General features: G+C 53.2%; 1 protein-coding gene across 1 annotated transcript; it reads left to right on the top strand.

Moving 5' to 3' along the window:
• Positions 1-277: 277 nt before the first annotated feature.
• Positions 278-23,157, top strand: NCLIV_026720 (ATP-binding cassette, sub-family B (MDR/TAP),member 4, related; the record flags this gene model as incomplete). The annotated part of the gene is made up of 35 exons (XM_003882866.1): positions 278-370; positions 898-944; positions 1,136-1,208; positions 1,401-1,493; positions 2,113-2,220; positions 2,540-2,641; positions 2,941-3,091; positions 3,967-4,131; positions 5,032-5,139; positions 5,709-5,848; positions 6,307-6,384; positions 7,102-7,240; positions 7,547-7,625; positions 8,279-8,360; positions 8,921-9,109; positions 9,512-9,586; positions 10,169-10,339; positions 11,033-11,194; positions 11,650-11,716; positions 12,375-12,537; positions 13,209-13,293; positions 14,015-14,195; positions 14,743-14,844; positions 15,263-15,373; positions 15,997-16,115; positions 17,069-17,164; positions 17,545-17,620; positions 18,146-18,270; positions 18,805-18,924; positions 19,284-19,379; positions 19,982-20,109; positions 20,814-20,913; positions 21,399-21,535; positions 22,254-22,420; positions 23,024-23,157. The coding sequence occupies 35 exons, from the start codon at positions 278-280 to the stop codon at positions 23,155-23,157; spliced, it is 4,062 nt and encodes a 1,353-aa protein (XP_003882915.1).
• Positions 23,158-24,684: the final 1,527 nt, after the last annotated feature.

The raw sequence follows: 24,684 nt of genomic DNA, 5'->3' as shown, positions 1-24,684 counted from the left end.
TCGGAGTCCGGTCTACGTTAGGCACGAGCCAGCAGCTGCCTCTCGAGAGACTAGCCAACGTAAAAGCGCTTGGTTTTGTCGCCTCGAATCGTCTTTTTCAAAGGCGTATCGCCGTGCGTTCTTCGACAAAGGATTCTTCCGCTCAGGCATTTTCATTTGTGGCGTGAGGGGTAGTCGCCCGGTTTGCACCGGTGTCTATCGCGCCCGTTCTGCGGCGGTGTTCATGCCCGACTGCAAAGAAATCTGTTCTTCATCACCGGGTCCTGAAACAGAAACCATGGTCGGCTCAGCAGAAGCTTCCCGCGGTGGAAGCGGCGGCGTTCTCGCTGCAGATGGAAAGGACGCCGCTGTAGATCCCTCTCCTTCCCAGGTACACTTCACCCAAACACAATCTGCCTGCTCGGACCCTCTTACGCCCGGATGTTCTGCCTCATCTTTTCTTCGTGGTCAGTGGCGTGTGGATCGATTCAGTATACTGGGCGCTTTGATTGACGCCACGTTTCTGGTCCAGTCGCTTTTCCCCTCCACACTGCCCCTGAGGCGCGCCTGAAATCTAGCTGAGAATCAGATGCGTAAAAAAGCGCTTCGCCGCAGTCCTTCCCTCCGTTGTCTGGGACTGCTCTTCCGTTCCGTCTCATGCCTTCCCATGTTCTCTGTGCCACGCCCCACTTTCTCGTCGCTTCCCGTCTCGCCTTCTTTGCTTTCGCTAATCCCTCGGCCACCAAGACGGTCCGTTCCACGAGGGGCCTTGCTTCGGCTCCTCTGTTTTGTCTCACGTGTTCTTAATGCGGAGAGCGCGGAGCTTTCTATAAGGAGTCCCTCGCGATTGCCCAGCTTTTCTCGTGCCCACCTTTTACGCGCTCCCATCTCGATGTGGTCTCCCCGTCTGTTGTGCAGGCAACGATGACGGCGAAGAAGAAACGTTCTCTGACGGCACCTTTCCAGTAAGTTTGCTTCGCCCCCTGACCGCGGCGTTTTGCGCGTTGTCCCTCTGACCCTCTCGCTTTGTCGTGGTGTTCCTCTGCGTCCTTTCTCGCCTTTTTTTCTCGCATTTCCTTCTGAGGCCTTTTTCCCTTCGTTTGTGCTCATTCCAACTATCGATTTTCGATTCTTTCCACTTTGTTCTGTCTTGCAGTTTCGTCTCTGGATGCGAGATCGGCGTTCTGGTGGTGGGCGTCGTCTTTGCCCTCGGCGCAGGATCATTGATGGTAAGCCAGAGGCACTAGCCGGAAGTGCCGACTTCGCAGATGAGCGAAACACATGTTTGTCGATCTCTCCCTTACAGTGAAATAGTCGTAGCCTGATTCAGACCATGTCCTTTCCAAACGTTTTAGGCACCTGCAGAGGCGAGGCTCCATATATTCCTGTCGTCTTCCTTTGCTGTTGTTTCCGTTCGTCAGCCAGGATTCATTTCGATTTTTGGAGACATCATGACTGCACTCAATACGTCCGCCGACGTGGGGCCTTACGTGAAGCTGCTGGGCATCCTCGCCGTAAGCCTTCTACTCTTTGCTCCTTTGGCGTTTGCCTTTTTGCGGCAGGCCGGCAATTTCGTGTGGTGTTCTACACAATCATCCCCCGTCTTTTGCGTCGCTCCCTTGTGGGCGCGCTGCAAAAGACTCACAGGCAAATGTAACCTTCGCCGTATGTACATCCACATCCATAGGCACATCTACCGTTTCCGCACGTACAGACAGTTTAAAGAACTATGTACCGATGTAGGATACGACTTTCACGCCGCAGTGGCTGCTGAACCCTTGATCTACTGGTGCGCACTGTGGCAGACTTCATACACCAATCGATTCCTGTTTCTCTCCATTCGCGTCTGCCTGTGCATCTGCGTCTCCACCTTTTCACATGTGAAGCCCAGACCATGCGAGGTATATATATATATATAAAGATATTTATTTCTACACATGTATACATATATATATATATATGTAGGAAAGAGCCTGCCAGTCTGCTGTGAGTATCAGCCATAAAAACCGAGCCTTTGGATGAGGTGTTTAGGGCAACAGCAATGAGTAGCAGGCGAGAAAAGTGTCACTGCAAACCTTTTTTGATGGTCATGAGTGTGCTGTTATGCGTGTGGATGTGCGTTTTTCCCACCAGGTGGCTGAGTTGTTTCTCGGGTGGACTGCAGCTGGAGCCTTCGAGTACTTGTGCGACCGTCAGGCGGGAAAGTTCAAACTCGAGCTTTTTTCCTCGGTGATGCGGCAGGTAATCCGGAAAGCTAGCAGCGAGACACGCGCCATCGTTAGTGGAAGACTTGTTTGTGTTCAGGGCTGACACCATACGCTGTTTCGGAACTGTCTGCCGTACGTCCTCCTCCCGTGACTCTCTCTCTTTCTCCAGTCTTGCTCTTCTCCGTTTCTCTCGTCCTCTCATTCTGTCCTTCTCTTCCTCACCCTCCTGTCCCTCTCCCTCTTTCTTTCGCTCGTTCCCCCTCTGTCTTTCGGACGCCCTGTCTCTGTCCGTGTCGCGTGGTTGGCGTTGCGCCTGCGGCATGAGGAACGAACTCGCGACCTTCTGTTTGCAGGAGCTCGGTTGGTTCGACGTGAACGACACAAGCTCACTCTCGAGCCGCATCGATTCGAACACGGCCATCATTCGCGTGGCGGTCGGAATCAAGTGCGCCACTGTAAGTTGCCTTTCTCGAACGGTCCCAGAGAGCGAGAAATCTAGGGGTCGCTCGTCGCTTTGACAGCAACGCAGCAGGGAAACGAGAAGTGGAGAACGAAGGGCCGAGGCGAAGTGAAGCCGCTCAAAATCTTGCAGGGAAACGGAGACAGCAGGCAGCAGACCCAGTCCCCGCCCGCTCCCCTTATTCAGAGCAACTCCACGAGATGCGAAAAAGTGGCGATATTTCACGCCGTTTTTTTTACAACTGCAGATACGTGCCTTTCAGTTTTCTCTTCATGCGTCCACCTTCGCTCTCAGGCGGTCCAGTTCTTCGCAACTTGCGTCGGCTCTTTCATCGTCGCGTTTTGGCGAAGCTGGAAAATGACCCTCATCGTCACTGCAACGCTCCCTTGCGTTGTTGGAGGCGCCGCCTTTCTCGCGTGGTCCCTCCGCTACAGCCAAAGCGCGGGTACGATGATTTCTGCCTTTTCAAGTCTTTTCGAACCGAACCGCTTTTACACGCTTGACTCTGAATCAGGCGGTGCATCCTCGGGGGATGTGTGTGAGACGTCGTGTGTTTGTGTCGCCACTTCTGAACAGCGTAGAGAGACTTGTGGGGTTCGATCTGGCCGCAAGCGGCGACAGGTCGAGACACGTGACGCAGGAAGAGAGAAGCGTCTGTTTTTGAGTGCGACGCAACGGCCTCTCTCTGGGGCATGGAGCCGCCCCAGCGCCGCCAGGGCCCCACATTCGCCAGTCGCCGGAATATGTCTTTTTGATAGATTACACGATGCCCAAATCCCATGCGGTCGGAGGAAAGGTTTGTACTCTCAAAACCCAACAGATTTGTCATCCACGTGGAAGACAGGTTGCGTGGGTGTAAGTGGACTCTCGGCCTTCACTACACCTGTATCTCTATTGTTTGTCTGGGAAAGTACGCATGGACAGGCAAGAGCTTTCCTACGCTCCGCACCTTACCTCCATTTACGTTTCTCAACCACTGACTTCTGGGTTGTCGACGGCGTCGAGTTCTGACAACGCAGCTGCCTGCGCGTGTCTCACCAGCCCTGTGTCAATCTCTTGTCTGCTTTCCAGCCCCCGAACAGGCGGCTCTTCCTGTCGATCACGAGCACGTTGTGTCTCGACCTATCTGCGTGGGGCTGCCTCGGAGGTGTCTTTCACGTGCATGCGTTTCTCAGATCCTCTGGTTTGTCTTTTCGACTTTGAAGAGAACGGGTCTGCGACACACAGCCTGACGGCAGTGGCGTGGAGCCGCCTTCTAGACGCTTTCTTGGCGGTGCGTCACCCCGTTTCGAATTCCTTTCCTTTTCCTGCTGCACGTAGTCCTCAATGCCTACCGGGAGGCGGGAGGCATCGCCGAGGAAGCGCTGGGGAATATCCGAACGGTCATTTCTCTCGGGGGAGAAGAACGGATGGCCAACGCTTACAAAGCGAGCTTAAAGAAGGCAGAGAAGGCGGCGATTAAAGGAGGCGCTCTGACCGGTTCTGGTAAGCCTGGCTCGAGTCTCCAAAGGCTCGGTTTCGTTGTCGGGCAAAGGGGGACTTTCCGAGAACAAACCGCAAACTCGAAAAACCACCCAGCCACGCTTGGTACTCTAGCCATTGCGGTCGATTCTGACTTGAGGTGTAGGCCATCGATTTGTGAGCTTTCCTTTCCGATAAAGCCGCACTATGCGTAGTCAACACCCGCAGCGTTCTAGTTTGGCATCGGCGGCCCTTTTGTTCACCTTCCGTCACCTGCCGCGCACTGGAGAGAAAGTTTGTGTGGCGACTCGCAACCGCGAGAGACGAGCTTGCGTTACCAGTCACCTTAAGGTTTGCTGTGTCTTTTTGCCGCCTCCCGCTGCGTTTGTCAAATCCGTTCACACCCGCTCGACTCTCCGTCTCTTCCTTTTCAAGAAACCGGCGCGCGTGCTTTCCGCGGCTTTGTTTGCTTCGGTGAAACTGACAGGGACTGCACCGTGCTGTCGGCGGACGTTCTGAGTTTCTCCAGCCGCCTGCGGGCCTCGCGGCTGCTCACAGCGAGCGTTCTCGCGGTCTTCTCGTTTCTTTTTTCGTGCTTGTTTTTATGCTCTTTGTCAAGTGCATGCGCGTGTCTTAGCCTCGCCATGAGCCGCGCGCGCCTTCGTTCAAAATCCGTGCTCGCGTCAACCTCCACAGTGTCCCCGGTTTCCCGCTGCGTGCGTGAATGAACGGAGATACATATTGATGAATTTCGCTCCCATGGTCTGTAGTAAGTTAACATTAAAACGTCTCCAGTGTAAAGTTTGGACGCAATGCAGCTGGAGCTTCTCATGCCGTCGGTGGCTTCGCCCGGTGCATGTACAGAGGCGGTAGAGGCTTGTGAGTTGGTGTCCTCATCGTGCCCGTCTTCTGTCTTTTTCCCAGCTCTCGGAACCATGATGGGCTGCGTCTTCCTCATGTACGCGGTCGGCTTTTGGTACGCTGGGCAAGTCATCTCGGACGGACTTCGTCACGTGCAGGAAGCAAACGCATGTAAGGCCTTTCTCTCGATTCGTTTCTGGACGTCGTCACCTCATGTACCTGCCATGCCGACGCGGTGTCTCTGAGGCCCTACCGGCCTTTCAGTTTCCTTCCAAATCGCTTCTGTGCCCCGTTCCCCCGGCGCTCCGCTTCCGCCTCGCTCTTACAGCATTCGCATCGTCTTCTCTTCGCGGTTGGAATCTGTTTTTGTTCATTACGGAGGCCTCTCGTCGCTTAGACATCCGATCTCCGCGATGCCTTTTCGCTTCGCTCTATCCGGTTTAGCCTCCGCGGCCTGTCGCGTGTGGACAAGGCCCTTACACCAGTGTATGTCCGGTGCGTGTCGCGTTTCCTTGTTCTGCATTTCCCTCTCCCTGCCTCGCGACGGGCGCAGATTCTTTCCTGCTCTCGCGTAAAGGCCTCGCCAGCTACATGGGCTACACCTGCGTCGTCTTTACTTCGTGCTGGCAGGCTCTGCTGAGCACGTCTTTTCCGTTTCGCCATCTTCAGCGACTCCCTCACCTCTTATGTTCTCTCAGCACCTTTAACTTTTCGTCTCTGTCTTCTCTCTCCTTGTTCAGTGCTGCCACCGGGGGCGTCTCTGGTGGTCCCCGCCGATATGGACTTCCAAGGAGGCGATGCCATCGTCGTGCTCATCTGCGTCATGGTCAGCGCGTTCTCCCTCGGACAAATCATCCCCGTTTTTGGCGACTACCTTAAAGTGCGTCTTTTGAAAATAGCTGAAAGCTTCGAACCTACACCCCCGGGGGGGAGAGGAGAAGAACCTTCTTGCCTGCAGCGAAAGAACTAGGACTAGGAAGGACGTCGAGGACACACACCGGTTTGATTACATGAAGTGAAGCTCCAACCGAAACGAACATACACTGTCATATCCGCCTCATACATAGATATACACACGTATTTGTAGGCATCAATTGTCCAACTGCTCGCAAATACCTATATATATTATATTATATATATATATATATATATATACTATGCATGAAAAAATCTATAAACGAAAATGCGCGTCTAGTAGATATATGTATATTTGCGGGCTTGCGTACGTGTCACCATGTAGAGACACCTGAGCCGCGTGCGACTCTCTGCGTTTCCGGGATTCCCGACACCCTCGGAAATCGACGCAGTTGTGTCTTTCTTCTTTTTTCTCATTGCCAGGCCGTCGAGGCTGCATCGGATCTGCTGGAAGTCATCAGCCGACGATCGCAGCTAGACCCGCTGGACGAGAGTGGGCTTGTAAGTTGTAGACAGTCGTCTGTTCTTCTGCGAAAGACGATCTGCTGCGACTAGGGGATGCATGATGTCTCACTTTGGCTTCGGCCAAACTCTGTTTCAGTCTATTTTTTCTGCCCTGTCCGTCACCTGCTTCCGGTTTCGTTGTTTATTTTCAGTTTCGTTTCATTTTCCGTCCCTTTTTGTAGTGTACTTGATGTTTTCGGATCTCGGGAGAAGCTCCGTTGAGGCTCGCCTTGCCTGAAATACGCACAGAGAAAGCAGCTGTGGAGATGCTCTTGCGCGGCAGGCGACCTTGAACGGTCTCTGCTTCGCCTGCAAGGGCCCTCTTAAGAAGGGACCGGAACTTCCTAGAACCCCGGTGTTTGCGCACAAGAGATACCGCCGCAGCCTTCAGCATCTTGGCTTTTTATTTGCATTTATACGGCCCATACATCATAAGAGCGCACACGTCTATTTACATACACTTATATATGTATATACATGCTTGAGTGTCTATATCGATGGGGAGAGTTCCTGGGCGAGACGCGGGAGTCCTGGGACGGGAAGTGAGGCAAGGATCTTTTTGAGCAGCAGTCCGGTGTCGGCGCAGGTCTGCATGCGGTTAAAGGCCAAGCAGAAATCTGTGTTGGCTGGTGAAGAGCCGCTGCGTCCTGTCTGAAGGGTTCGCATGCATGGTCGGACGCCCCTCGGGCGATTCGTGTTTCCACTGCGGTACAGAAGGACGTGAACATGACCGGCGACATCGTCTACGAAGACATCACGTTTGCCTATCCATCTCGACCGGAAAAGACGATCCTGAAAAACTTGAATCTGCGCATTCCAGGTGGCAAAACTGTCGCCCTGGTTGGCGGCTCCGGTAGGCGTTTTCCACGCGCTCACAGATTCGAAAAAACGTTGCTCAACGTCCACCTTCGGAGGTCCGGTGTCGTGTTTCTCCTTTCTCCGCGGCCGCGTTCATGCTGCGTCCAAGCAAGAGTCACGAGAGGATACGTTTAGCTCTCTTTAACAGTCCCGTGGGAAGCAGCGACTTACGGGAGCCGCCCGCGCCGAACATGGGGTGTGTGCAGGTCTCTTGTCTAGAGGTTGAGTGGCGTTTGGCGTGCCTCAGAAGGCTTCAAAATATGAGCATGTGTCTCCCCCGTCTGTGCATCTTTTGCTTCAGGATGCGGGAAATCGACGATTGTCCAGCTGCTTCAGAGACAGTATGAGCCGTCCTCAGGAACTGTAAAAATTGGCAACACGTAAGAACTCCCATCCAGGAAATAGTAACGTTGGTCTAGAGGTCGACGCACATGCGCCGGGACTCGGTTCGTCGCTGTCACGCCGCGAGCTCGAGAGTCTCTACTGTCACATTTGCCCATGCAAATGGACAGAAACCTTTTCTCGATCTGCCTGTACCTGTCTGTAACGATCTCTGCGCAAACGAGTGAGGCTGCGAAGTTACGGTTTATGTATATTTATACATACTTTTGCATGCTTATTTACCTACATAGGTGGATGTATATTGGCATTAAGTGTGTATCTCTTTCTGAATTTGTGTGGATTACCGCACGGCGTGAAGGGAGGAATTCTGAGAAACACGCCAGGCACGGTGGCGTCGGCATATACAGATACATACCATGCACATATGTAGATATATATACATGTGTATGCATATGAATGCATGTCCATATCAATCTCGTCATCCCTCTATTCAGAGAGGTATCCCTGTATCTATTCATATATATATATATATATATATATATGTATATATATATATATGCCGACACCGTTTAGAGCGAACCGGAGACTAAGCTGACAGGCTTTTTTCTGGGCCCCCCGCATCGCGTCTGTAGCATTTACGCAGCACCGCGAAGAGCCACGGCTTCCCGTCTGTTTCTCACTTTTTCTGCAGCTTGCTGAACGACATCAATGTGGCGTCACTCCGCGAAGGCCTTGGAGTCGTTAGCCAAGAGCCGAAGCTTTTCTCGGCAACGGTGCGTTCAAACACGGCGGTCATGTTTCTCCCCGTTGTCTGTTTTTTTGAAGTTGGGGTCCAGTGGCAAAGACTGCTGCCTCGGCGGTAAGGAGGCGACGCCGTCTGGCTCTGTTTTTTGCCGGGTCAGTCTCTCTCGGTTTTCGTCGTCGCCTCAATTCCTCTGGCGTCTGTCTTCTTTCTTGCTCTCCGTTTTCGTCCTCTGCACCGTCAACGCAAGCTGTGGTCGGCGGTGCCACCAGCGTTCTGCTCTCTCGTCGTCCTCTCCTTTCGCCTCCGAGTTTCCTTTCTTTTCCTGTCGCTTCGCGTCACTCTCGCTGCGGTCGGAAGACTTACACCTCGTGTCTGTCCCAGGGTGGTCCAGGGTTCGCCGCGGAGCTTCGCCTCGCGTATTCCCCCTCGAGTGTTCTCTCGCGTCCGGCGCAGGCGGGGGCGTTTCGGGCCGCTCCGAGCCTTCCGCTCCATCCTGTCCTCTCGCCTCTCTCGCTGTCGTTTTCGGGCTTCACGCGTTGCTTGCTTGAGCAATCAGGCCTGCTTGCGGGTCCCTGAAATGCTGTACAGATCGAAGAGAACATCGCGCTCGGGTCCAAGCGCCCCGTGACGCTTGCAGACATTGAAGCGGCGGCGCAGAAGGCGAATGCGGCAGGTTTCGTCGGCGACTTCGCCGAGAAATACCAAACCCACTGCGGAGCGATGGGGTCCCAGCTCTCTGGCGGCCAGAAGCAGCGCGTCGCTATTGCACGTGCTCTGGTAAGAATAAAACGCGAAGGGGAAACAAACGAGAGCGAAAAAAAGAAGGGAACACGGGGGGACAGAGAACACGAGACAAAACGGTGGAGTGGCTCGAGAGGGGGGGATTCGTTCAGTGGTCTCTCACGCCTCGGGGACGGCGATAACGCTGCGCGGCGTTAGGTGGGGACGCGTGGCGAGAAAAATGCGACAGAAAAAGAAAAGGGGTGGGGGCCTTGGCAGAACCCGGCAGAGCTGTGGATTTTGCCTGTGCGTGGGAGGAGCTGCCGCGAACACCAGAGAAGGCGAACCAGCGAAGCTGAGTGCGGGCCCAACACGCGCTGTGTTTCGCTTCGCCTAATTCATCTCTCGTGGTTGGTTGGCGTGTGTGTACCGTGTGTGTTCCCCTGTTCGTTCTTCCAGGTGCGGCGGCCCTCTATTTTGATTTTCGACGAGGCAACGTCTGCTCTCGACAACGCCTCCGAGCGCGTCGTGCAGGTGCGTCTCCAACGACGAGAAACGGTTTCTCCCTCAAACGCGAAAAACGGAGAAAGAAAGCAGGGAGACCACACAGGAGAGTCTCAAGGCGAAGCAAAACATTGCGTAGACAGAAACGCTCAGTGGAGGCGCCGCAGTCGAGACAAAACAAAAGGGGGTGGTATTGAACACCGCGGGGATGTGAAGGGAAAGAAGAGGGGAGGGGAGGCGGCTCTGCTGGCGGGCAGGGGGGGGGGGGGGGGGGGAAGCAGCTGGCGCTTGATCGCAAGCATCGAGACGGAATGCGTCAGTGCAAGTGCAACAGAAGAACCAAAAGATACAGGGAGAGCAGAGGCGCGCTGGGGGACCCTGAACCGTGCGCAGACCCCTTGCAGCAGAAGGGAAGGAAGCACGCCAAGGCGCTGTCGCCAGAGACAGGCTGGAGATTGTTGGAAGGATGGAAAAGGCGGAAGATGACAGCGGTTGAACGCGTGGTGGACCCACAGAACGGTACTGGATACATGATCGTGTTTGAGAGAGATTTTCTGAGGATGTTTCTGCGCGTTACGCGCTTTCGACTTCCGTTTTTCTTCTCGTTCGCAGGCTGCCTTGGACGCTCTCATCGAATCGACAGGCGTGACCACGATTATCATTGCACATCGGCTGAGCACGATTCAAAGAGCAGATTTGATTGTTGTTCTCGGTCAAACAGACGAGGCGGGCGGATCCTCCGTCATCCAGCAAGGCTCCCACGCAGAACTGATGAAGGACGAGGTGAGCGCACCGACGCCAGGTTTCTTTTTTCTCCCGTTCTGTGTCCTTTGGTCAAGACTCATCTCGATCGGGGGGGGGGGGGGGCGGAGATGCCTGTTGGGTTTTGGATGACCAGTCTCTTTGTCGGATGCGTCTCTTTGCGCCGTTGATTTCTCATCTCGGGAGTTGTCTGTTTCGAATAATCGCGAGGCGCGTCTCTGTCATGCGTCGTCCATGCGCTTAGCATGTCTGTGGATGAGTCTTGGTGGCAACGCGCGTGTCGCCACGCTGACGCACTCATGGAGAGCGCCTTTCGACCAGGAGTCGTTTCACACGCTTCTTGTCTCCTTTCTGGGCACTCCCACTCTCTGTAGGTGCGTGGGTGTTACCTTTTTTTTCCCTCTCGCCTTTCTTTCTAGCCAGGGGGGGTTGTGGCGCGTTGGGGAGGTGCGTGCCGATACGGTGGCGGTCGATTCGTAACTCGGAAGGCGCCCGCGAAGAGTTTTTCGTCCTTCGCAGGCGTCTCCATCTGACGTCCCGTGCGGAGTTGGATAGGGCGTCTGCGGGGCGTGGTCAGCGCCCGTTCAGCTTTGTCTCCGAGCCCTTGGTCGGGTCGATCGTTTTTTTCTCCGCACGCGTTCTCTTTTCTGCTTCTGGAGCCGGTACGCTCTGTGATGTGCTTGACCTGATGTTTGTCTTTGTGCTCTTCCCCAGAATGGTCTCTACTTCAGCTTAGTTCAATCGCAGCTGGCCGGCATGCACGGAGACGAGGACGAGAAAGAACAGGAAACGACTGCGGAGGCTCTCGTCGACGCTGGCGCAGATGCCGCCACCGCCCCCGTTTGCCAAAGCATGGAAAAATACCCCTCCTCTCAGGTAGGAGAAAAGCGAATCAATTCCTGATTTGCCCTCCACACATAGCTACACATCAATATACATGTACATTTAGAGGCCTCTTTTTTGATATCTACCCATATATATATATATATATATATGTGGATATGTCTGTATGTGCATTGACGTGTTGACGTTCCTTTTCTTTAGGGAAGGTGCCAGTGCGCAGATGCATTGAAATCTGCATGTGCCTGGTGTTGGAGTTCTTCTTCGTATACCAATTGCCGCGTTTGCGTTTCTCTAGTGATGCGTATTGAGGGTTTCGAACGGGAGGAAACGGGGCAGAGAAGGCTGCAGAAAAGAGAACAATCCCTTGACCGAAACTCGTTTTGTTTCCATCTCCCCTTTCGCCGGGTCCCAGCCACGGCCACTCCCCAGATCTGCATGCATATTGCCTTCTGTGCATGCCTTGTTGCTATCCTCGCCTCACGTACCAGATGGCAAGCCGGCGGGACTCCGCGCTGTCGTCGATCTCCAAAATTTCTGAGCATCTTCTCAACGCAGGTGAGAATGAGGTTCTTCCAGCGACACACACTGAAATCGGTGCTATATGCCGCGTCCTGCCTTCCTGGCCGTAAGCGGTTCCAACGCTGAAGACGGAGACCCTTAGGTTCTGCGGGGGGGTGCGCACTCTGTTTTCGTGCCTGCCTCTCGCGTACTCGCCGTGTCTCTGTTCCTCTGTAGGAAATATTGCCGAACGCGACCCGCGTTTTGTAGGTGTACAATGCGCTTTCCAGCTGTCCTATCTGTCTCTTCCTCGTAGCGCTATCGCCTCGTTTCCTCACCGCGTGGTCTGTGTCTCGGGAAGTTGGGGGTTTGTAGGTGCACAGCCACAAATTGTCCTGCGTCTTTGTTTGCCTTCTTCATTCCACTCCGCGGTCGGCGTCGCGCATCAACGCTGCCTTATTGGAAGCTGCGCGGCGCAGAGACGGAAAGTTTCGCTGTCAAGGCAGCCGCTCTGTTTCTCTCCGACCGTTGTTCTGCCTATACGCCTCGTGGACTTGCGCTGCTGGCCCAGGTGCCGTCTGTGTGTGTGAACATGACCATCACGAGTTCAGCAGTGCCATGTTGTGGCATATGCAGGCAGATTGCCGTGATGCTGCAGAGCGAAAGCAACAGATCGAGAGTCTGAATGATGCCTTTTTGTGAATCTCTGCACCAGATGTGACGGAGGCAACACGACGCTGCCTCTGCTTTCCGAAGAAAAAAGTCACTCCTAGAGACCCCCAGGCGCCTCCACCTGTCAACAAAATGCGCATGTTTGGCCTCGCCTTCCGCTACTGGCCTGTCTACATTGTCACGCTTATCGCCGCCGCTGCGTCCGGGTACGTGGGAAACGGGGTTTGGTTCCCGGAAAGAAACCCCGTAAGGCCGAGATTTCTTTTGCTTTCATATATATATTTATATGTCTACCACTGGATATATATATATATATATATATATATATATGGGTGTACGCTTGCACATGTGCGCAGTTGTTCATACTGGAATGGGGTTCTCGTTGTTGATGGAGAAACCTTGCGTTGGCGCCTTGTATCGCATGCGTCTTGACAAGAGCCGTCGTGCATGCATCTGCTGCACCCCCGTTCACGCGAGGCATGGCCCTCACTTCTCGACAACAGGCAACTTCTTCACGTGCATGGCAATAGTTGTGTTGATTCACATGTAAATATACATACATGCACATCTACCTATATACACGTTCTTTATATCGATATGCATATATATATATATATATATATACATACATACAGACAGATATCTGCAAGTAGGCAGACATCTATTGATAGCAGTACTGCCTACCGGTGATAGTGATTCCCAGTCTTTTTGCTTGGTCGCTTTGGCATGCAGGCCGTGAGAGTTTTTTGTTTGTCGCTTTGCTGTTGGTTGCTGCGGCGGCGTCCGCTCTCGGGCTCCGTGTGTACTTCGGTTGCGTTTTGCTGCCGCGTTTCGCGCGTTGACACGCAGAGTCTCAAAACGTGTTTGCTTTTTCCAGAATAGTCTTCCCCGCCTACTCGGTCGTGTTCTCCCGTTTCGTCGCGGTCTTCTTCCGCCTGGATCCTGACGAGGTGTCCAGCGAGGTGCGTGGAACTCAGGCACTTCTCGTACAGAGCGACCCGTCATACGCATATATATATATATATGTACTTATATATATACTTCTATGTATATTTGAGCGTGGGCGAGAGCCAGCGCATGCTTTTCTGCACACCGTGCGCATGCCGCCGGCCCTGTGTCGATCCACGGAGGGTGCCGCCGCAAGGCGTTCTTACGCGGCCTCGCTCGTCTGAGTGGTTGTCATTTCTCTCGCTGTGGCATCGCGATGGATACTGAGACGGATATCAATATTGAAACCCTATGTGTGGCGTTAGATAAAGAGCGCGGAGCCGAAGGTGCTGATGTACGTCGCCCCGTCTTCGGTGGGGCGTCCATGGGGGAATTGAGGGGGGGTACAGAAGACCGAACGAAGAACGACGAGAGGCTCAGTGTAGGCGATGACATGTTCCTGGACAAGCTCGCGAGGCTCGGTGTTGTCAACGCGAGAAGTCTGTTTGGCAATCATTTTCGTCGACACGGTGTCGAGGCGGAGACCTCGTCGCATCCCTTTTTCAGAGGCCATAAACGAATGCGTGTAGCGCCCTTCTGAGAGACGCAAGGAGACAGGAAGGCAACGAGACGAGCAGAGGCCGCGGGAAAGGCAGAGTGTTCGTGAGTGTCTCTAGGTTCGGTCTTGAGGGAGCTAGGAGAGTCGCATGCAAAGAGGATGTGCGTTTCCTCTGAGATGTGTGCGACTCGATCCAGGCGAACAAGTGGAGTCTCTGTTTCGTTGGCCTCGCTGTCGCGAGCCTTTTGGTGGAGTGGATGAAGTTCTCCGGCATCGAGTACATGGGGTCGAAGGTCACTTCCGACCTCCGCGAGAAAGCCTTCGTGCAAACCATTCACCAGGATGTCGCCTTCTTCGACGACACTCGAAACAGCGTCGGTGAGAAAAATCCAACCAGGCAGAAAGGTGGAGCGGGTCAGGGCGACGCAAGGAGTCAGGGCCGCATGCAGTATTTTCCGAGACAGAAACAACTCCACCGTGGAGTCCAAGCCGTTGCGTCAGACGCCAAAGCGTATCGTCTTCTACGAGGTTTCATATGTTTATCTATGCGTATTACACATATCAATGTATGCATTTACATATATATATATATATATATATATATATATATACGCACATTCGATGAATATGCATAGGTATACTCAGGTATCTCCATGTATTCATATGGGGTGCTGGTGCCCATATAGATACGTATCTCAATACATATAGGCACATGTGTCGAGGTGGAAATCGTCATGCCTATTGACATGCATAGGAGCAATGTGGCCCACGTGGACACCCGGAGGTGGCTTTTTGCCGTTTGCCAGCGAAGTGCATGCGACAACGACAGCGCATGGAGGTGACGCTCCGAGCAGGTTTCACTCGTCGCTTTTTGCTCAGGGTCTTCAAAGAGGAGCATCTGGTGTGTGTGTCTCCTCTCTGTCAGGTTCTCTCATGTCGATCTTGTCGTCAGACGTGCTGCTAGTGAAGAGTGGAAGCTGCGGGAACCCCATGGCACTGGTCGCAATGATTGCTGCGATTACGGCCGGTAGGCGACAGTTGTTTGCTCTCTCCTGACTTCCTGGCACCTCGCTGTTTTCTCCTCTAAGAGCCTCGTGGGTCTCTGTCGAAGTAAGATCTCAAACCTCACCCTGCCTTTTTCTTCTCGGCCTTGCATGCTGACGAATCGCGCGCTCCGGTGCAGTTACGCAGGCGATCTCCATCGCCTAGCACAGACATCCATCGGCACACAGGATCGCATATGCACATATATGTATTTAGGTATGTCTTACTGGCCGACAATTGCATATGTGACATCCTGATACGCCTATATAAGCATATATTTATATGTTTACATATATACATGGATGTGAGACTTTTTTCATGTTGTTTGACGACGGGGGATCTAGCATTTTGTTGATTTCCGAGTGTGGATGCGCGTGCGTGTGTGTGTGCCTCGCCGTCAGGTTGCACAATCTCTTTTGTGGGTGACTGGAAACTTGCGTCGGTCATGGTTGCGAGCCTCGTCGTTCTTATCCCGGCTCACATTATGGAAGAGCGAATTATGCACACGCATGGTAGGCTTTTCCTCGCCTTTCAAAAGCGTACCCACTTCGCGAGAGATCGGGAGTCTTCCAAGGATAAGATGGCTGGCTGCACCACAGAAAGAATATGCGCCCGTCGGTAGCGCCCCTTGATCTCGGCCTCTGTTGGGAAAGATCGAATTCCGAAACTACCCGATGCACAGAAGCCGCCAGGCTCGAAAACGATTCCAGAGGTGTCCCTGCGGTTCTCAGTTTCTTCCGGGAAAGACGGAGTGTGGGGCGGAGACGGGCGAAAAAGGGTGTGACCGTCTGCCGTGTTTTTTTTTCTCTCGCATCGCTCCACGAGTTGTGTCTGCTGCGCGTTTCTCGCGTTTTTCTCTCGCTTGCGGATGGCCGTTCCGAGGCCGAGAGACGTGTACACGGTTTGCACGTTTTCTGTCGGGTCTTCGCCCCCGATGACATGGCGATGTGGCCAGGAGCTATTCGCTCTAGACTTCGCATTCACCTACAGCGACCTTCACCGTTGCGTTTAAACAGCAACCTATACAGTTCGGTACGCAGGGCGGCGGCCTATTTCGCATTTTCACGGCTCCTCAGGCGCCTGTCGGCATTTGCAAACACGTGTGTGCGTCGCCCGGTCTTGTGCTTTTCCGCAGGTCACGTCTCGAAGGAAGACAAGTCGCAAAAAGACAAACAAAGTTTCCAGTGCCCAGAACAAGTTCTCATCGAGGCGGTCGGTGGCATCCGTGTGGTGTCCGCCTTCGGTCTCGAACAGGTTCGTGTCCTTTCGATTGGTGTGTTTCGTGACGATTCTGTTACGTCACGATTTGCAGCGTTTCCGAGATTGGTGGCCGGAACTTGGTTTGTGGCACTAGCGGAACAGACGGTGGGATTGTCCTGTCGAACCCAGAACGCTATCGGTGCTTCCCTGATGTGCAGCTGCAGGGGAAGGGGGGGGGGGGGGGGAGACTGAAATCGATCCTCAATACGGAACGGCCGTGGCCTATAAGCATCATGGGTGGGGCATCTAACCCTTCGGGCTCAGGGCTCGTGCATCTATCGATCTGTCAATCTACCTAGTCCTATCGATCGGTGTTGAGAGAGGAGGGACAGCTGTAATGAGAGAGAGAAAGTTTGGGGTTTTGATTTAAGGTCTGTTCGGTAGGTGAAGAGCTGGAATCTTGTGAGATAGATGAGTAGGGTGATACGTGCGGAGGCAAATGCATAGAGAACCGTGTACGAAGTAGGTGGTCATCCTTAGCGAACGGAGAGAGCAATGTGGACAAGCTAGCTGGAGCAGCTGTCAGTAGACGTCCCGTTTTCCGGCATCTTCCCTGTAGCTGACAAGTCAAACCTATTGTGCATGTGGACACCTGCGTGTCTATCAGGCCTCATGCAAAGACGCCTACACTCAGTTCACACATATTTATGTATATACACATTCAGCATGCGCATCACTCAAAAGGCGAGATGGCCTTGCCTAGGTAAATTCGTATTCGAGATGCTGGTCGAGTCGGCACGAGCCAACGGGGTCGGCCGCTTCGCCGCAGTTCCAACGTTTTTTCTCTGATTCCTCGTCTAGGTGGAAAGCGTTCTGCATGCACGCGTTTCCAGGAATGCTGCTTGCGCCAAAGGAAGTGCGGGTCGTCGCGTTTTCTCCCTGGGCGCGCGCCTCACCTGATTGCTCCACGTCTCCGTGTCGCCCTCTGCTGTCGTGTGTCTGTCCAGTACTTTGTCGACCTATACAAAAAGTGCCTCCACCTGGATCCGGCGTCTCAGGCGAGGAACGCAGCTTCTGTCGGCTTCTTCTGGGGTTTCAGCCAGGTGCGTTACCGCATTTTTTCACGGCGATTCAGGAACTGCTCCATTGCAAGGCAGTCGCGTCCCGCGTCGCCTGCACACGTGCTCAGACACTCCAACAGTTCCTGTGTTGCCACACGCTTTTGGGTCTGTGCCGCACCGTCGAAGAGTACGTAGTTGCCGTGCATCAGCCATCGCTGAGGCGTGCGTATCGACGCCTTTTGGGAGCCGTGTAGATATATCACAGTCCGACCCGCACGACGGCGACTGGTCAGGACACGTGTGGAGGTGTTTAACGTCCATAATGCTCTGTATGGGGGAGGAAGCGCAAAGGGACGAAGACAAACGGGGGCAAAACCGGGCGAAATTGAAATGTATGTCTGCCATCTTTGCGACCTTGCCAGGGTGTGCAATTTGCCTTCAATGCCCTGTCCATGTGGTACGGCGGCGAGCTGATAAAGGAGGGAGCAGACGCACAAGGTACGGTCTTTTATCTCTGGCAGGTGTCCACACAAATTCTGTCTAGCACGCAGAGAGAAACGAAGCGCGTCTTGCAACCGCGCCGAGACTGTACATGCTGTCTTCGGGCCTATCGAAACCACCCTCGTAATCCTGTGACACGTCGCGTGGCCCTAAACCTCCACCGGTTTCGTTCGCGGCCAACAAACAAAAGGAACAAATGTCTATCTATGTAGCGATGCATCTATCTATCTACGTATCTATCTATCCGTATATATTTATATATATATGGGTTATTTCTCATACACGTATGTAGATACGTATGCTCAATGGAGATATATATGGTCATGTATACATAAGCATTCATGTATATGCGATTAGATGTATACACCTTGATATATAAATTGATATATCTTGGTGGATGTTTATACATATAGATACATAGAGACTCGTCATGATTGAAGGAATATATATATATATATATATATATATATATATATATACATTGTCGGGTGGAGCACGTTGGTGAACTCTGCTGTTTTTCAGATATCATGCAAGCAACGTTCGGCATTTTGTTTGCCTCGATGTCGATTGGCCAAACTGTCTTGTACTCCACCGACGCTGCACGGGCGCAGTTGGCGGCGGAGCGCGTCTTTGCTCTGATCGACAGGGTGAGAGATGTCTTGCGCCTCGCCCTGAGACACACTGGAGACAGTCCCCTTTTCACGCGATGCTGGAAGGCTCGACCCCGGAGACTGTTTCTCTGTGTTTTCGTCTCTTGTGGGCTCTCCTCGCGGTGCGCAAGTCTCTTGTGTTTGCGTTCTCGTTGCTACCCCGTCTTAGTTCTCCCTTGGATTCATGTCGACGCAAGGACGCGCCGAAGCTCAGCTCAAAACCACACGCAGCAGGCGGGAGAAACACCCGCAAGCGCATCTCCTTCACCAGAAGCTCCAATCATGCATACCTGCATGCATATACATATGTATGTATATATATATATATAAAGTTATATGCATGCGTATGTTTACGTTTGTGTTGCGAGGACGAGGCGGGTAGGTGTCTGTCTGCGTGTATGTTCGGGTTCGTTTGTGGGGACGCCTGACTAGGGATTGTTATTTGCCTTTCTCTCTGTGTCCAGTGAAAGCGGCGTTTGCTCACTTATGGGCACGGCTTGTGAAGAGTTGATGTGCTTCCCTTCTCTCCAGCCGTCTGCGATCGACACGCGAGACACCGGAGGCAGGCGATACAACGACGCGAAAAAGACCGCCGTGGATGTCAATTTCACAAACGTTCAGTTTCGTTACCCGTCGAGGCCGACAGTGCCGGTAAGTGTGCACCACAATGACGCTCTTCGAGAGTTTCGGAATCAGCAGACCCTCGCAAGCATGCGGAAGGGCGTACATCCAGTCGTGGGGACGCATACGTGGGCAACACATATGAGCACCGACACCCGGGGTATCCAAGTACCATCCCGCACATGTATCGATATATATATATATATATATATATATAGAGAGAGAGAGATACATATATAGATATTGGTGTCGATGTATTGGCAACAAATATATGTATATATAGGGATGTAAAATGTGGAAGAGTCAGTTTTAGCTCTGAGGGAGAGAGCTCGGGTGTCATCTTCGTATCTGTTAGGGACAGGCGTTTGTCGTCTTGCGTTGTTTTTCAGGTGTACAGGAATCTATCCTTCGCCATCAAGGCGGGGGAGTCCGTGGCTCTCGTTGGGCCCTCGGGTTGTGGCAAGTCCACTGCGATTCAGCTAATTGTAAGACGCGTGTGGAGCACTTGTTGCTTCCCATTCCACAGCTAGCCCTCTGCATGCGCCGCCCCCCCCCCCTCACTGGCTACACTATGGGATACCCCGAACTTCCTATCTCGAGATTTGAGCGGAACAGTCGATACGGTAAATACCTGCCGGAGCAGCGCTGGGGTCTCTCACGCGCCGCGGGGCTGTATGGTCTGAGAGACGAGCCGCGCTTTCAAGGCTCTCGCCTTTTTCTTTGAAACAAAAATGCAGGTTGCCTGCCCGCAGATTTCCGCGCGTGAAACCGAGACCGGGGCCGTCTCTTTTTATGAAAACGCGAGTCACAAGTTCTGTTTTCCGAGACAGTTTCTCGCGTTCATCCGACTGTTCCTTTGAGTCTTGCTCCTGTCAACACACAGTTTCCTGTTTTCTTCGTCGACATGCAACTGCGGGAGATTCGCGTTTTTCTGCGAGGGTTTTCGTCTTCGCCCTCTTGCCCTTCTGAAAAGGGGCGAGAGGCGCGTTCTCTGGCAGACACAACGCGGGGCCTGCGTTCAAACAGTCACGCCGCAACGCGGTGACGGCGTCTTCTCTTTCTTTTTGCCTTTTTCCTCGTTGTGCAGGAGAGGTTCTACGACCTGCCAAGCAGCGTTGCCGCGAACGCATCGCCGGTGAAGGACGGCAAGAAGAAGACGAAAGGCGGAGGCTCGATCACGTTTGATGGGACAGAATTGCGGGATGCAAATGTCAGGTGGGCGTCGCGGAAAAGGGGGAGAGAAAGCGAGTGGTGGACATACAGTCGAAGTTTGTGTCGCATGGCCACTCTGTGGATACGGAAACGGAGGGGGATCGCCAGGAGGCAAACGGCTGCGGAACGCGGTTCGAAACCGTGCTGTCGGGAAAGTAACAGAAGCAAAACGTGATACCGGCGACACTACTGATGCACGGAGAGATGTTCAGAGATTCATCTCGCCCTTGTGTAGAAGGAAAGGGGAGACGGCACACCTGGCACGCAAGGAAAGGGGGGGGCCTGCGAAAAAAGTGAAACAGGTGCTGAGAGCAAAGAAGCGAAGGGTGTTGACGTTAGACAGCTTGCGAAACGAAGGCTCTCGCCACTGCCGGAACATCAACGAATCTCACACGGACACGAGACCGGCCGAGTCCGTGGCACTCCCCTTTTTCCGGCCTGAAGGGGAAGACACGGAAGAAGCGAGAAAAGGTCGACAGAAGCGGAGACACCGAAAGAATAAACCCAACGAAGCGGTCCCTGTGCATTGCCGTGCACCGGCCGCGTTCCAGCGCTTTCCCGCGTTGACACCGTGTGCCTGTTTCCGTCCGTCTTGTCTTCTCCTGCGTGTCGGGGTCTTCGCCTCCGCCTGCTGCCTTTGTCCTGTTTTTTGCTAACTCTCTCTGGCGCGTTTTCCCTCTCCATGTGTGTTTCCGTTTCGCCGTCAGTTCTCTGCGCGAGCAATTGGGACTGGTCGGCCAAGAACCTGTGCTGTTCAACATGAGCATTGAAGACAACATTCGCTTCTCGTGCCCAGATGCCTCTGAGGTAAGCAAATCGCGACTGCTGTCCACGCTGGGAATTTTGCGTAGGCACTCTGGCCGAAGCCGCGACTGCCGCGCGGGCGTTTCTGGGGAGTCATAGACCCGCGCGCCGTGCGAATTTCACCGCGGTTGTTTGAGGCAGGCGCGACTCGGCGTTCATTCGCAAGCAGCCGGGTGGTCTCTGCTCTGTTTGCACTGTTTCGGCGTGTGTCCTGTGGCGAGGAGGCGTTTTAAAGCTACGTCTGGAGGCTTTCCTTGCATGCGGACGCGCGCGGGCCGCCTCACAGTGTCCCCCGAATCGTGGGTGGAGCCGTTGTCCCCCCTCAGCTGATTTGCGCGTTCTCTACTCTCCTGTGTCTCTCTCCCCTCTACGTTTGGCGCGTCTGTTCGTTCATGTCTTTCTCCTTCTCATTCCCCTTTGTCTTCTCTTTTTGGCTATTCGGCATTCCTGGATTCGCTTTTTTGTGTGCCTTTCTTCCGGTGTCCCAGGCGGACATCATCGAGGCGGCCAAGCAGGCACAAGCAGACGCCTTCATTCGCACCTTCCCGCAGGGCTACAAAACCCAAGTCGGGGCTTCCGGCAGCCAGCTTTCAGGTGGTCAGAAACAGCGAATTGCGATTGCTCGGTAAGTTGTGAAGGCGCGTCCGACTGTTAGGGAACAGGCATATCTGAGCAAGGAATGCTGGTGCACGCTTGCAGCACAGAAAGACCCTCTTCTTCCCAAGTGGAAGGCAAGAACCCGAAGGAGTTTCAGAGACTGAAAACGCCCCGAGAAAACGCGCGCCACGTGTCCATTTGAGAGGCATGTCTATGACACATCCCCAAGCTAGTTGCAGGCGACAGCGGTGTTTTGGCATCCCCGAGTGACAGGGGCTGCGCTTGCATCGCGTAGAGATAGCTATACAAGTTTATGCTGCCCTCCGAGACATTAGGGATTGTCGCTAGTGATCTCGTTGACCTGGGTTCGCAAGGACAAGAAGCTTCTGAAGTGCAAAGCCAACAGGTGCACGGGGGCGGGGTGTCTGGACAGCTCCGATCTCGTCCTTCGTGCCGCGTGCTCACCGTCGTAGATGTATTTGCGGCGTGAAGGGGCGAAGAGACTTGGCACTCTGTCTATACTACGCATGAAAAGTGAAGGAGTCGCCACTCCAGCTTGGGAAGTTGTGGTGTCATTTCGCGTTTCTCAAATGCATGACTGACAAACGTATCGGTGAGAAGCGCCGCATTCTGCGAAACGAAGACACACGCGTGACCCCTGTTATAGTCAATCCACCGTCTGTGCGCGTGCAGTCGCGTGTGGCCCAGGTGGCGTCCATGCGTTCATCTCTCGTTTGCGCATGCAGAGCGCTCGTTCGAAAGCCTCGCCTTCTTATTTTGGATGAAGCAACGTCTGCGCTCGATCCCGAATCGGAGCGCCAGGTGCAAAAGACTCTTGACGAACTCATGGAGACTGGCCATCAACACAGCACCATCATTGTCGCCCACAGATTGTCCACAGTTCGAAATGCAAGTAAGGCCATTTGAGAAAGGATACGCGAGGCGAGCAATCCTCTATGTGTCCTAGAAAGCTCGAAATCGCTGTTGGAGCGAGCGCAGTCAACCGAACATGGGGGGAGCGGGGGGGGGGGGGGGCGTCGACGTGGCTGTTTTTAACCTTTTCCACACGCCCGCTTTGCTCTCCTCAGGAGACACAGTACGCAGGTGCACTGGCACTACACCACCGGTGTAGTTCTTTCCTGGTCGGATACCTGTGTGTCTAATCAACCTATATATATATATATATCATATCGATATATATATATATATATATATATATATATCATATCGATATATATATATATATATATCATATCGATATATATATATATATATATAATATCGATATATATATATATATATAATATCGATATATATATATATATATAATATCGATATATATGTGTGTATATATGTGTATGTTTAAATGTGGTTTGTATAGACATAGGCCCGGGGCAATGTACATGGTACACGTATATAAATATATACAATCGTGTAATCGTGCATGTGTGTATACGGCAAAGTGCACTCGTTTCCCTCAGTTTTGCCGTTCTGTTTGTTTTGCGTTCCGCCTCAGATAAGATCGTCGTTCTTAGTAACGAAGACGGTCGCGGCAGTCACGTGGTGGAAGTGGGAACTCACGAGGAGCTGATGAAGCTTAAAAACGGAGTGTACAGGCAGCTCGTTAACATGTCGCGGTACTCGGCTTAGAAACCCAGTTTCCTCTCTTGGTTCCGGTACAACCAGGCTTACTGGCAAAGCTCCCAGGCACCGGCATCGGAGATCAAGAGCAGCTGCAGCGGGACGCGGCTGTAAGGCGTGACATGCATGCGCCTGTGCGTGCGTGTTTGCAGCCTGCATGCGTGTCCATGTATCCGTAAATGGTGGCTTAAAATGTAGATTTTGCTAGCGTATCGGTGGCTCCATGAACAGGGCAGCGTCGCGCAATTGGTATTCGATTCCCAGATAAACGTGTGTTCGTTGGTGTCCCGTTTGGGTCCACAGAACACGTGTAATCTTTTGCATGTCCTCGCTTACGTAGAAGTGTCCGTTCGCACGCCTATAATTGTTCTTCGGTCTGTGCATGCATTGTTACCAACAGTCGCTCGTGTGTGTTGCGTTCGCCTGCTCACACAAAGAAGTTGAGACGCGGGTAGAGACGCTGCGTAGGTGGGGCTCCTCTAGACTTTGAACCGAATGCATATTGGTTTGAACCGCTTTTCCCGGACTCAATCCCCGTGTGCTCGATGTCCACCTTTTGGTGCGCAAAACCGCCTTATGTTTGCTGTGCCCCAGTCCCGCTGCAGTTGCGCCTGGTGAAGTCGGGTGTCGCCAGCAGTTTTCGAGAGTGTTCATGCTGTCGTTTGTTTGACCTCCCGGTGGTATCTTATCTGTCTGCGATCGACGCGCGGGGCTTTTCAGCTTCGTGGCTTCGCTCGGGCGAGCAGGTGACCCTCGCCGTAGGATAGAAGTTTCATACTGAATCAAAGCGCCGCAGGGTGCGTGTGTGTCCAAGAATAAAGCACAACCCATTTCGCGACGGAGTCTCGCAGCGCCTGGTCACCAGATGGCGCACGCGTCCACGAGGATGCCCATCGGCAGCGAAGCTCGACGGCTGGTCTTCGTTTCCCGTCGCTCTCGAACTCTGTTGTCGACCTCACGTAGTACCCACACGTCCGATGCAAGACGGCTTGTCGCTCTCGTGGGAAATGGCGAGTCCGTCGCCGGCGTTTCGACTTCAACGCACCACGAAAGGAACTGCCGGCCAGTCGACCTCCGCAGAATATACGTGCTTAGGCATTCAGACGATGAGAGTTTCAAACATGTGCATGTCTATATATATCTATATATCTATATATATGTGCAGTCATCTATGTTATGTAGTCCCGCCATGCTGATACACCTCCCAACCTGCCGACTTTGTCTCTGTTAAGCGCGCTAAGGAATTGAATTTGTTTTGCAGAAACGACAGTTGTGTGTCAAAACGCTGAACTCGTGGCGGGATCGTCGCCTCAGCCTTGAGGCTTGTAATTTGTCAATCGCCTGTAATGTCGAGGCTCGCCAAAAGTTCGCACCAGGGCCTCGCGTCAGGATCTAGCCTTTCCGTGGCAGGGAAGGAACGTTGGAGCCGCGATGCGACACGCAGGACACTGGAGCTTCTTCCCGTTTTCCGTGGCCTTGCCTGGGTACGTGGGATTGGCAGTGTGGTCTCTTCCAGGCGGTTAGAAGGAATAGCAT

Source organism: Neospora caninum, chromosome VIIb (genome assembly GCF_000208865.1).
Source record: "Neospora caninum Liverpool complete genome, chromosome VIIb".
NCBI classification, from domain to species: domain Eukaryota; phylum Apicomplexa; class Conoidasida; order Eucoccidiorida; family Sarcocystidae; genus Neospora; species Neospora caninum.
Note: the sequence above shows the minus strand (reverse complement) of the source record. Positions and strands in the feature narration are given on the sequence as shown.